Source organism: Papio anubis, chromosome 2, assembly GCF_008728515.1.
Source record: "Papio anubis isolate 15944 chromosome 2, Panubis1.0, whole genome shotgun sequence".
NCBI classification, from domain to species: Eukaryota; Metazoa; Chordata; class Mammalia; order Primates; family Cercopithecidae; genus Papio; species Papio anubis.
The window spans coordinates 191,409,502-191,422,911 of record NC_044977.1 but is presented as its reverse complement, the minus strand read 5'-3'; the positions used below and the strand labels follow the sequence as shown (position 1 = coordinate 191,422,911).

At 48.5% G+C, this 13,410-nt stretch overlaps 1 protein-coding gene and 1 long non-coding RNA gene across 3 annotated transcripts; one reads left to right on the top strand and one right to left on the bottom strand.

Annotated features, from left to right (window-relative positions):
• Positions 1 to 29: 29 nt before the first annotated feature.
• Positions 30 to 12,602, top strand: APOD (apolipoprotein D). 2 transcript variants are annotated; one of them, XM_003895312.5, is made up of 5 exons: positions 30 to 167; positions 5,958 to 6,095; positions 7,382 to 7,503; positions 9,506 to 9,594; positions 12,114 to 12,602. In XM_003895312.5, exons 1-5 carry the CDS (start codon positions 42 to 44, stop codon positions 12,347 to 12,349), a joined length of 711 nt encoding a protein of 236 aa, XP_003895361.2. In that variant the 5' UTR covers positions 30 to 41; the 3' UTR covers positions 12,350 to 12,602. The 2 variants fall into 2 exon arrangements, with proteins under 2 accessions (XP_003895361.2, XP_009200252.1); XM_009201988.3 differs by having other exon boundaries at positions 38 to 167; positions 5,945 to 6,095.
• Positions 7,102 to 9,506, bottom strand: LOC116273863. Its single transcript, XR_004182376.1, has 2 exons — positions 9,366 to 9,506; positions 7,102 to 8,342 (listed from the first exon to the last, which is right to left on the bottom strand). It is a non-coding gene; the product is annotated as an uncharacterized LOC116273863 (long non-coding RNA).
• Positions 12,603 to 13,410: the final 808 nt, after the last annotated feature.

The following is a 13,410-nucleotide window of genomic DNA, read 5'->3' as shown; positions in this document are numbered from 1 at the left end:
CCCAGGCCAGCTCTCCTGGCTGGAGCGGAGGCGTGGCCTGCATGAGAAGTAAACATCAGAGATCTGAAGAAGCTTATAAAATCGCTTGGGAGAGGCCAGTCACCAAGACAGGCATCTCAAATCGGCTGATTCTGCATCTGGAAACTGCCTTCATCTTGAAAGAAAAGGTATGTACTGTTTTCACCTTTTCATTTATGATAATAATGTCTAAAATAGGAACGGTCTGGGTTCTCCATTGCCCCTTTTCAGCTACATATAATCACACTGATTGAGAGCTTGTGCCGGTAGCGTTAGACTTGTTCTCATTTTTCCTCAAACAAATGTACAAGGTAGGTATTATCAGAGCCATTCTTCCGGTGACGAAACTGAGGTAGATACACTAGCAACAGGCCTAAGATAAAACCAAACCCGGCGTGAACTCATCCCAGCATCTTTTGCTTACCCCTCCAAACTGGACAATAAGGAATTTCTCCATGCACAAACACCGTGCCAGGTGAATTCTCAGTGAGCTGTCCAACTGTGCATCACAGTAAAATAATCTGGAAACTGGAATTAATGGTGTGAATAGAAAATGCATTTAATGTCATAAAATATTGTGTTTGGGAGATACGTTTCTTGTTGTATTTAATGGCTAAATGAGTCTTTGAGACCTAATGACTTATTGGAACCTATTTTATTTTATGAGGTGAAATTTCAAAATCTAGTCCTTCATGTTCTGCAGGTCTTTGAGGTCAAGTGCTGTGACCCCAGGCACTGAGGGCGCAGGCTTGTGGGAGACCTAGGCTTACGTTCTAGCCTGTCCCCAGGCACTGAGAGCGCGGGTTTGTGGGAGACCTAGGCTTACATTCTAGCCTATTCCCAGGCACTAAGAGCGCAGGCTTGTGGGAGACCTAGGCTTACATTCTGGCTTCGTAGTTTACCAGGAAGTAACCCGGGCAAATTCACCTCGTTTGTACAAAGTGTCAGCAGAGGTCGCCTCCAGAGGAGGTGCTGTGGAGACTGAGTGCATAGCACCCTTAAATTCCTGAGACCAGGGCTTCTCCGTGGGGAAGCTTAATGCAAGTGGAGCAGTGATTTCCAGCTAGTGCCAGGCCGAAGGTGGATGCACTATAACCTTAGTAGGATTGCTTTCAAATTACTTCATATCCTGTTAAAAATCATATTTATTTATTTATTTTTTATTTTTTGAGATGGAGTTTCACTCTGTCACCCAGGCTGGAGTGCAGTGGCACGATCTCGGCTCACTGCAGCCTCCGCCTCCCAGGTTCAAGTCATTCTTGTGCCTCAGCCTCCCAAGTAGCTGGGATTACAGGACTGCGCCACCACGCCCAGCTAATTTTTGTATTTTTTGTTTGTTTGTTTTTGTTTTGTTTTGTTTTGAGATGGAGTTTTTGCTCTATTGCCCAAGCTAGAGTGCAATGGTGTGATCTTGGCTTACTGCAACCTCTGTCTCCCACGTTCAAGCAATTCTCCTGCATCAGCCTCCCGAGTAGCTGGGATTACAGGTACCTGCCACCACACCTGGCTAATTTTTTGTATTTTTAGTAGAGACGGGGTTTTGCCATGTTGACCAGGCTGGTCTCAAACTCTTGACCTCAGGTGATGCACCCACCTCAGCCTCCCAAAGTGCTAGGATTACAGGCATGAGCCACTGCACCTGGCATAATTTTTGTATTTTTAGTAGAGACAGAGTTTCACCACGTTGGGCAGGCTGATCTCAAACTCCTGACCTCAAATGATCCGCCCACCTCGGCTTCCCAAAGTGCTGGGATTACGGGCATTAGCCATCGTGCCTGGCCAAAAATAATATTTAAATTATACTTAGTTTGTAAAGTATTTAAACTCCTCATTAGAACAGTCTTCCTATTGATATCAGAAGAAGATGCAAAAATATAAGTCGTATATAATCCATATGTTACCCACAGTCTTAAGTACACATTAAGAACATGCTGAATAAGTAATGGGCAAATTAGAATGGAAGGACATTGAAAACTATGATGGATGCTGTCCACCCTCTCTCACGAGGAGTTTTTGTTGTTGTTGTTGTTGTTGCTTGTTTGTTTTGAGATGGAGTTTTGCTCTTGTTGCCCAGGCTGGAGTACAATGGTGCGATCTTGGCTCACCACAACCTCCACCTCCCAGGTTCAAGCAATTCTCCTGCCTCAGCCTCCCGAGCAGCTGGGATTACAGAAGCGCACCACCATGCCCGGCTATTTTTTTTATTTTTAGTAAAGACAAGGTTTCTCTGTGTTGGTCAGGCTGGTCTCAAACTCCCGACCTCAGGTGATCCATTTGCCTCAGCCTCCCAAAGTGCTGGGATTACAGGCATGAGCCACCACACCCGGCCTCACAAGGAGTTTTAATCACAGGAATAAAACTAATGTAGCCAAGAGGCATCTTTGGGAGAGAGGCAATCAAGGGGGTTTGCTCTGAAATCCTCCTACTGAGGTAAAGAATATGTTTCAGCCCACAAGAGAACATTTTATCAGAGTAAGATGTAGAACTGACTTTTGTTGTAAGTGTCGTGTGGTGGTGAGACTCATCAGGTCACTGTGGCGGGGGGTTACTGAAAGGCCCTGTGGTGGCACAGAAGAAGCAGGTTCAGGGTGCTGCGGACAGGAGAGGCGGAGATGGGCCCGAGTCCCAGCTGTCTGCCCCTTCCAAGCCCCAGCTTCGCCATCTGTACACCTTGGAAGTAGGGCTAGAGAGATGACCTCTGAGGTCCTCTCCACTGTGGGGGACCTTGTAGAATGTGCATAATGTGTGGCCAGTCTTTGAGCTTTGATCCTCTGGGACAGGCTTTCAGCTTGGGCCTACGAACTAGAACTAAAGATCTCTTTAAAATGGATGCAAATTTGTGTGGGTTTAGGCTGCATTTCTATAAATTCGTCATCCCCTAAAAGGTTAAAAGACAGGTGTTGTTTACACGGTGGTGGAGCTGCTGCGAAAGGGAGCCTCAAAGACCAGGGAAAGCGGCCCTGTTGCAGACTTGCTCAAAGGGCCTCAGTAACTGTCCCCCCACCGCAGCGACCCCAGCTGGCAAGCTTCCACTCATTACATAACTGTTCTTCTGAAAACCAGGCAACAAAACCTCCAGGAAAAAAAAGCTATTGATTATTAAAGGGTATTTAGAGGTTTAGAGACTCATAAGAAAGCAGTTATAATTATTCCTGTAATGACACATCCTTTGAAATGCTCAGATCTGAGAACATTTTGCTTGCATTGCATCAGTCATCATCATTACAGGGAGAAACGCAGAGAGCTGGAAATAGCTCGTGTGCAAGCTACAGGCAAGGAGTCACAAGGAAAGGAGCAAATTGACAGCAAGTCAGTGAAGGAAACAGGGGAGCTTCAAATACCCAGAACCTGCACACAGTTCTGCAGCCTCTGTCTCCCCGCAGCCTCCGTCTCCCCTCAGCCTCCGTCTCCCCACCCTCCGTCTCCCCGCCCTCTGTCTCCCTGCCCTGCTGCCCCGCTTCAAAGCCAGCTTCTGCTGCCAAAGGACTCTTGGGGTTGAAATGCCTGTTGCACAGTTACACATCAGCCGACAGTCCTTCTCTGATTTAATGAACTTCATCTATGAAAAATACCCTCAACAGGCCAGGTGCAGTGGCTCAGGCCTGTAATCCCAGCACTTTGGGAGGCCAAGGCGGGTGGATCACCTGAGGTCAGGAGTTTGAGACCAGCCTGGCCAACATGGCAAAACCCCATCTCTACTAAAAATACAAAAATTAGCCAGGAGTTGTGGCAGGCACCTGTAATCTCAGCTACTCGGGAGGCTGAGGCAGGAGAATCACTTGAACCGGGAGGGAGAGGTTGCAGTGAGCCGTGGTCGCGTCAGTACATTCCAGCCTGGGTGACAGAGTGAGACTCCATCTCAAAACAAAACAAAACAAAACAAAAACCCTCAACAGAATGTCAAAAAAAAAAAAAGAAAGAAAAGAAAAAAAAGAAACAGAAACCTGCGAAACCATCATCTTTCTGCTTTGATAATAACAGTAAGGAGCATTGACTGAGCATTTACTCTGTGTCAGACGCTCCCCTAAGTACTCTCTCGATATTATCTCATGTAATTCTCACAAAAATTCATGAGCTAGGAATGAGTATTATTCCCACTTACTAGACAAGGAAGCTAAGGCATAAATTGGACACAGTTATACATAGCATGGCCAGAATCAGGATCTGAACCTGGCTGGGTGACCCTGGGGTCCCCAGCAGGCCGCTCCCTGTTAAGGTTTCCAAGCGCACTCTTGGGCTGGTAGAGCAGCCAGCAAGATGAGGGCAGGGGGAGGGGTGGTGTCACAGAGCCATCTCCCCGAAGAATCTCGGAAGACACTAAGTGTTGGGCAAGGTTTGGTTTGGTTTTGTGTCTTTCATGGTTCGCTTGGAGGCTTTAATTTCCCACTTTACACAGCCCCCTCCATGTCCCCACTGCCCCTCCATGTCCCCCACTTTACCCAGCCCCCTCCATGTCCCCCCCCTTTACAGCCCCCTCATGTCCCCCCTTTACACAGCCCCCTCCATGTCCCCCACTTTACATAACCCCCTCCATGTCCCCCCCTTTACATAACCCCCCTCCATATCTCCAGGCGCGCGATTTATCAGTCTGCCGAACGCGCGATTTATCCGTCACCGGCTCGCGCGGTTATCCGTCTTTGTGCGTGATACATCAAGTGATCTGCCGCGCGATTTATCCGTGGGTCTGTGCCAGCATGAATTACCACATCAGTGATCTGCCATTTTGCGCGTTATCCGTCTGCGCGATTTATCGGTGATCACCCGGCAGCATCAGTACACATCAGTGATCTTTACGGCTGCGCAGATTACATCAAATTCACGCGCGATTACGTAAATGATCTTACCGTAATTATCGTCGATCTGCTGCGTTACATCAAGTCGGATCACCGGGCTGCGTGATTTATCCGTGGATCACCCGGCTGCGATTACATCCGTGATTACCCCGACTTTCGCGTGTTATCAAGTGATCTTTTACGCGCGATTTATCCGGTGATCTTTTGCATGCAAAAATGGAATACATCAGGATCACATTTAGCGCGATTATCAAGTGTCTGGGCTGCGCGATTTTATCCGGTGATCTTTTGCGTGATTTATCGTGGTCACGCGCGTTATCCGTGATCACCGGTTGATACATCAGTAGTCGTACGCGCGATTTACATCAGGTCTGGGTTTGCTGATTTATCCGTGATCTTTTAGGCTGTACGATTTTATCCGTGATCTGCGCGTTTATCCGTGATCACCGGCTGCGTGTTGCATCAAATGGTCTGCTGATTTACATCCGTCGATCACCGTACCGCGTGTTATCAGTCACAGGCTGCTTTGATTATCCGGTCACTGCGTAATTACATCCGTGGGTCTTTATTTCGCGATTTATCGGTCACCCGGCTGCGCCAGTACATCAAGTCCCACCCCCACCCCCTTTCCCCTCCATGTCCACCCCCCACCATCCCTACATAAACCCCCTCTTCCCCCCCCTTTACACAGCCCCCTCCATGTCCCCACTTTACACAGCTTCCCTCCATGTCCCCCACTTTACACAGGCCCCTCTGCGTTGTTTCTGTTCATTTGACAAGTATCTGCTGAGCCGACACTCTGAGGTCCGTGGGTGATTCTGAGGAGAACCAGACACGGTGCCTATCCTGGGAGATGCATAATCAGGTGGGAGTGGGGTGCAAAATCAATCCCACAAACTGGAATAGCAGGCGGAGAGTGCCCTGGTGGAGGTGCAGAGGCTCCGAGGAAAGCCTCACAGCAATACGGACAGGCAGGTGTCCCCTGCAGGATGCGGGTTCACATGGGCTGGGGAGAGAAGAGGAGAGACCACCCACAGAGGGGCCTGTGGGCACGGGACTCTTGCTTCATGATTGTGTGGACTTAGGAGGCTCAGAATGACAACCCCAGCTGCTGTGTGTTCCTCTAACTCCAGGTCCCTTCTCCAGCCACCCAGCCCCAAGATGGTGATGCTGCTGCTGCTGCTTTCCGCACTGGCTGGCCTTTTCGGTGCAGCAGAGGGACAAGCATTTCATCTTGGGAAGTGCCCCTCGCCTCCGGTGCAGGAGAATTTTGACCCGAATAAGGTAAAAGGCGAACCTCCCATTTGTTTTGCTGCCTGTGATGTGAACAAGCATTCTATAAGATTCTATTTAATTATGCTGCTTTAATTTCCACTGCACACCTTGGGACACGTATTTATCTTATTTGGGGTTTCCCCAAAGCGGACAATCTGCTGAGACAAAGACTGGGGGCAGAGAGGTTTGGGGTGATCCCAGGACGCACAAGAGCAGGTGGGAAAGTGAGTTGGAGTCAGCACAGAAGCAATAAAGGGAGTGTTCATGAGCTGTCGCCCTGGGCCGTCAGGATCAGTCACACAGGGCACCCTCTGAGGACAGGTGGAGCATGCTCCTCCGATTGTCCATCAGCTGCTGCCCGCAGGCCGTGGGAGCGTCTGTGGCGCTAGCCAAGCCCCCTGGCAGAGGACAGACACAGCGCCTCATCCCCATCACCTCCCCAAAGCCTTGGTGACCAACTCCCTATTCAAGGTGGATGAGGAAAGTTCCATGTACTCCGGAGTCCCAGCTCCCCACAGCAAACACATCTGACTTTGCACAAGATTTGAAGATGACTTGTAGAATCATGCACTGTTTCAGAAGAAAGTTACTTCCCATCATCCCCCTTTATTTTTTTCTTTTTCTTTTTCTGTTTTTTTCTGAGACGGAGTCTTGCTCTCTTGCCCAGGCTGGAGTGCAGTGGCGTGATCTTGGCTCACTGGGACTACAGGCGCCCGCCACCACGCCTGGCTAAATTTTTGTGTTTTTAGTAGAGATGGGGTTTCACTAAGTTAGCCAGGATGGTCTCCATCTCCTGACCTCGTGATCCACCCACCTCAGCCTCCCAAAGTGCTGGGATTACAGGTGTAAGCCACCACGCCCGGCCAATTTTTTGTATTTTTAGTACAGACGGAGTTTCACCATGTTGGCCAGGATGGTCTCGATCTCCCGACCTTGTGATCCTTCTGTCTTGGCCTCCCAAAGTGCTGGGATTACAGGTGTGAGCCACCGCACCCAGCCCCATTATCCCCCACTCTTTTTTTTTTTTTTTTACAGAATCTAGAATGTCACAGCAATATTGGCTGAAGGGGACATTGAGAAGAGCCCTTTGCTCAGCATTCACCCACCGCCCGCACATCCCATCCTAGTCACGGATTCTCATTTCAATTAATCTCTTTCCCAGTTGCCCCTGGGAACAATGAGGCCCATTTTTGTCTGGCTTCCCCAGGACAGGGCTCAACTTCTGCACAACAGTGCGGAAAAGGTTGCAGGTCCCCAGAGAACCACAGGTTTTGCTCTGCTTGTTGTCTCTGCAGTATTTCGGAAGATGGTACGAAATTGAGAAGATCCCAACAACCTTTGAGAACGGACGCTGCATCCAGGCCAACTACTCACTAAAGGAAAATGGAAAGATCAAAGTGTTAAACCAGGAGTTGAGGTGAGTGGCTGTGGCCATCCGGGGCCAGGCCTGTGGAGTGCGGACCCGGAGTGACCAGGTGTCCAGCAGCCTGGGTCAGGGAGGATGGGATCCTTGCCAGGTCTGGACTGCCTGCTCCTAGCAGGAATTGAGAGGAAAGCATTTGTCAGGCAAGGATGGCAAGGACTAGGATCCACTTATGCGTTTCCATGACCACCTGCTGGGCACAAACTGACAGGGTTCCTGCCCTCACTGCAAAATAGATACTCTGGTAGCAAAGAACATCGAGACCATCTCCTCTGACCTCCAGTCCAGGAGAGAAGCCGCTTGACACCATCTGCTGACAGAAGCATCCAGCTTTGTTCAAACACTTCCAGGAACTGGGAGCTCATCGCTTTCCAGGACAGTTCATCCCATCTCTGGGCAGCTTAATGTATCAGAAAGCTCCTTTTCTTATTAAGCAAGAATCACATACACAATATATACACATCCTATGTAAGCAGGATATCCTTTAGAAATGTACAATTCTATTACCGAGGGCTTCTGACACAATATTTAATCCAGAAAGTTACACTTTGGAAAGCAAATATAAACTTAAGAAGAGCCCCAGGAAGAACTCCTTCCTATCCCCCTTCCACTCTTGAAAATACGAATGCAGGTTTTCATGAACATGTTGTGAGTTCATGGTCAGAGACTGGTGTCCCGAAAACCGTTCTGGAGCAAAATGCAATTGATGGTGAAAAGGGCAGAATCTGTTGGGAGGAGACTGGTTTGTTGCTAAGTCAATGTGTGCAGATAGGAACAGACCATCTTCTCCCGCTGTCTGAGATCCAGATGAGAGAGGAGGGCACGGTCTCCAGCTTTACATGGTGATAAACAGAGAATGTAGTAGGGAACATCAGAGCACATTTCCCAAAACCCCTGGCCTGTTGCTCATTGTCTGGTTTCTAGGACATCTGTCACCACTAACCATAGCACTAACCCACTGTCTTTTTTTTTTTTTTTCTTGAGACGAAGTCTCACTCTGTTGCCCAGGCTGGAGTGCAGTGGTACGATCTCGGCTCACTGCAACCTTCACCTCCCAGGTTCAAGCAATTCTCCTGCCTCAGCCTCCCGAGTAGCTGGGACTACAGGTGCCCGCCACCACCGCACCTGGCTAATTTCTTGTAGTTTAGTAGAGATGGGGTTTCACCATGTTGACCAGGCTGATCTCCATCTCCTGACCTCGTGATCTGTCCCCCTTGGCCTCCCAAAGTGCTGGGATTACAGGCATGAGCCACCGCACCCGGCCAACCTACTGAGTTTCTAACATATATGACTGCTCTAATTTCAGTTGGCCTCCCTGCTCTGCCTTGAGGATTGATGAACAGACATCATCTCCTCTGTTGGCTCCCTAGGAAGAGCACCCTGATGCCTTTCCACCCTCACCAGGCCTGGTGGTGCACACCTGTAATCCCATTTCCCGGCGAGGCTGAGGGAGGAGAAGTGCTTGAACCCAGGAGGCAGAGGTTGCAGTGAACTGAGACCACACCACTGCACTCCAGCCTGGGGAACAGAGCAAGACTCCATCTCCAAAAAAAAAAAAAAAAAAAAAAAAAAGTGAATCTTCTTTGTGTATTGCGTTGTTTCGTTTGTTTTTCCATTCTCTTTTATTCCCTCTCTTTGGAGCCTGGGAGCAGGAATTGGTCTTTCAGGCCATTGCAGAGAGTCAGAGACAGTGTTGAAGTGCAAGGGCCTACCATACTGTCCCGTCCTGGAGCTTGTCAATTGCGGCTTCTTATCACCCCGCTGCCCTCTTCCCCTGCTTGGCCTCAGAGACAGTCACAAAGGAAAGGGCAGGCCGTGGAGCTAGGGTCTAGCCTGCCTTTGAGAGCCTCTCTTACCAGAAATCACGGTGTTGGCTGCCATGGTCCTTAGTGGCACAAATCTTGCCTTTCATTGCTTTTTGGCTTTCAATGAGTTGTTTTTCTTTTCTCTTTTCTTTTTTGTTTTTTGTATTTTTTCTTTTTTTTACTCATTGCAGAGCTGATGGAACTGTGAATCAGATTGAAGGTGAAGCCTCCCCAGTTAACATCACAGAGCCTGCCAAGCTGGAAGTTAAGTTCTTCTGGTGTAAGTCTCCACTTTTCCCAGGACGATTCAGGGACAGGAAATATGCAAACTGAAGGCTAGCGCCCTGGCTTGGAGAATTCCTGAGACACCTGAGTGTCATCTATAATGAGTCAGCATATAATTATCTGTCAAACACTTATTACATGCCATGCACTGGGGTTGCCATGATGAGCCAGACAGAGCTGGCCTTGGTACTTACGGAGCTCACGTCCCAGTGCGGATACGGACACTAGCTAGCGTTTCAATAGGTGAAACACAAACAGGTGCACACAGGACGGGGCTGTTGAAGACCCAATCCAGTCTTGTTTCTCAGAGGAAACTGGGGCCCGAAAAATGAGCAGATCTTAGCAGAACAACTTGCATGGCGCAGAAACTTGGAAGCAAGAGACGACGAGAGTGATGGTAAATTTGAATCCTGCTTCCACCACCTTCCAGTCACATTGTTGGGGATCCTGTGAGGTATCTAATGAAAGGCATTTGCCTCTGGGTTCTGAGCTAACTGAGGAAGGGACACAGGCAATAGAAAAGGCACCAAATATCAGTTTTACTGCTGATGTAGCTACACTAGAGAGTTCAACCCAGAACCGTGAGGCTTTCTAACACGAACAGTGCTTGAGAGCCCCTTTCCCGCCTGCAGGGCAGACACTGAAGTCATCAGCTACAAAAATTACTCCCCCCACTTCCCACTTCTCACCCCTGCCACTCCTCCACCCCCCACCAGTCAAGTTCCTAGAGGCGGGCGGAGAGGAAGTTCTTATTTTATAGGCCAAGAAAGGAAGCTGGGAGGAGAAAACAGTTCTTCTCACACATATGAATGTGGACAACTAACTTCACATGTACAAGCCAGAAATAACAGCTCAGTGTCGTGAAAGTAAACTAGATACACACGCTCTGTAAACTGTAAAGGGCTTTATACACAGTTTCTCTTGTTATTTTTATCAAGAAGGAAGCTAAAGTGCAGGCGGGCTGAGTGACGCAGGCCGTCACTGAACTCATTAGAAGAGTTGGGACCTAAACCTAGGTCTCCAAACTCTCCACTTATTCTTCCCACACGGATCAGGGATGGGGATTGGAGTGAAAGCTAACTATTACGTGCCTAACAGTCTTCATAAGGAAGCCTGGGACAGGAACTAAAAGAGGCAGGAGCTATTGGCTGGGAAAGGTGGAGGGAAAGATGTATTCTGGTTGGGAGGATTAGATGTAGGCCTTGTAGGATGTATGGGAGATTATGGGAAAGGATTTCCAAGTGAAGGCAACTGGAGCATAGAAGTGAAGGGAACTGGAACATAGAAGGACTGAATACAGGCATATCACGAAGTCAGAAGTCAGAAGTCAGAAGTTCGAGACCAGCCTGGCCAACATGGTGAAACCCCGTCTCTACTAAAGACATAAAAAATTACCTGGGCATGGTGGCGCCTGCCTGTAATCCCAGCTGCTCAGGATGCTGAGGCAGGAGAATCTCTTCAACCCCAGAGGTGGAGGTTGCAGTGAGCTGAGATCGTGCCATTGTACTCCAGCCTGGGTGACAAGAGCGAAACTCCATCTCAAAAAAAAAAAAAAAAAAAAAAAAGAAGAAGAAGAAGGCCTGAATAAAGCAGCCTAGAGTCTGGGAGGGTACATGGAGAGGGCGATGAGGTTAGGAAGGGCCTTGAATGCCACATTAGATGACTTGAAGTTTCTTCCACAAACAATAGGAGACTGTCAAAGTTTTCAAATGAGGAGAGACAAGTGAAGTTTTTTTTCTGTATTGTATCTGGGTAAATTTACTCTTGAGAGCTGGAGCACGAGAGGAAGGCAGAATGTGCAGGCCTGGGTGTGTGCGGGTGGGCCATGATGCCACTGCTGGCAGAGGTGGGAGACAGATTTTTCCAAAATCACTCTGGGCTTAAGAGTTCTCGGCCGGGCGCAGTGGCTCAAGCCTGTAATCCCAACACTTTGGGAGGCCGAGACAGGTGGATCACTAGGTCAGGAGATGGAGACCACCCTGGCTAACAGGGTGAAACCCCGTCTCTACTAAAAATGCAAAAAACTAGCCGGGCGAGGTGGCGGCGCCTGTAGTCCCAGCTACTCAGCAGGCTGAGGCAGGAGAATGGCAGGAACCCGGGAGGCGGAGCTTGTAGTGAACTGAGATCCGGCCACTGCACTCCAGCCTGGGCGACAGAGCGAGACTCCGTCTCAAAAAAAAAAAAAAAAAAAAAAAGAGTTCTCAGTCCAGCTGAGAACACACAGAGCAGCTGAAATGTGCAGATGGGTGATGACTATAACGCTCTCTCTCTCTCTCTGGGTGAGTGAGGCAGGCAGGCAGGCAGGGCACCAACAGTGCTAGAGAGGTAAGTCGGAAACACTCAGTCTAGGCTCTTGTCCAGACTTCTTTCAAGGGTCTTTCTGTTTCTGGATTGATAAACAAAGTCAGAGGCCAGAGGGCTTGGCGGGTGGTTGTCTGGGCCACCCTTCTTGTGTTGTCCTGAGGTTTCTCTTGCCCTCTCCCTCCAATAATGCTGCCTCTCTCTGGTTCTCAGTTATGCCATCGGCACCGTACTGGGTCCTGGCCACCGACTATGAGAACTATGCCCTCGTGTATTCCTGTGTCAGCGTCATCAATCTTTTTTGTGTGGATTATGCTTGGATCTTGGCAAGAAACCGTCATCTCCCTTCAGAAACAGTGGACTTTCTAAAAAATATCCTGACTTCTAATAACATTGATGTCAAGAAAATGACGGTCACAGATCAGGAGAACTGCCCCGAGTTCTCGTAACCAGGCTCCACAGGGAGGATGTGCCCACTCCACGTTACATTTCCTGCTTTGCTTTCCCCCACCCCACCCACTCCTCATAAACACAAACCAATCAACCATGACAAACCTTCGCAAACACCAGAAGGGAGGGTTGACCACGGAAGACAGTGGTGAGGAGCTCAAGGGAGTTGGCCTGAACACATAGCCATACCCTACCCTGTTACCCTGCTAGCCGCAAAATAAACTTGTTGCTGACCTGCTGTGCTCACGGTGATTGCAAGTTGGATTAATTATTGTGGGTTTTTCATTATAAGCTTATGCTTAGAAATCCTTAAACAGGCTGGTCGTGGTGGCTCATGCCTGTAATTCCAGTACTTTGGGAGGCTGAGGCAGGAGGATCACCTGAGGCCAGGAGTTCAAGACCAGTCTGGGCAACATAGCAAGACCTCATCTCTACAAAAAATTTTTAAAAATTAGCTGGGTATGGTGGTGCACACCTATGCTAGCTACTCAGGAGGTGGTGGCAGGAGGATCACTTGAGCCCAAGAGTTTGAGGGTACAGTGAGCTATGATGGCACCACTGCACTGCAGCCTGGGCAACAGAGCAAGACCCTGCCTCTAAAAAGAAAAAAGAAAAAAGAAAAAAAAAATCCTGAAGCAGTTATGTTGAAAAAACCAAGCACTGAATTGTCCTAGTTTAAAGGTAACAATCCTGTTTCTGGAAGCGGGGAAGCTGATGGCAAAGGCATATTCTGGGTGACCTGAATCCAGATGCCCCCATTCTGGAGTAGATGCTCCTTTCAGGGGGAATTATTTGGGGGCTCGGAGTCTCTGTGGGGCAGTTTCCTTGAAGTGTTTACTTTCTCCTCAGGTCTTCAGAGTCAGGCTGAAGAATGAGCCCATCTAGGGGTTTATGTAAGGAAGAGGAGAATCTACGAGGAAGAACATAGGGAGTTTTTTTTTTTTAAGAAAAAAATACATATTATATATAAAATCTATATGTATTTTAAAATACATATATATATAAAATCCATATGTATTTTAAAATACATATATATGTGTGTGTGTATATGTATGTTGTC

Coding starts and splice junctions, on each gene's coding strand:
- APOD (XM_003895312.5), top strand. CDS start 42: ATGAGAAGTAAACATCAGAGATCTGAAGAAGCTTATAAAATCGCTTGG. Junction 168..5,957: donor CCTTCATCTTGAAAGAAAAG/GTATGTACTGTT, acceptor TCCCTTCTCCAG/CCACCCAGCCCCAAGATGGT. Junction 7,504..9,505: donor GTGTTAAACCAGGAGTTGAG/GTGAGTGGCTGT, acceptor TACTCATTGCAG/AGCTGATGGAACTGTGAATC.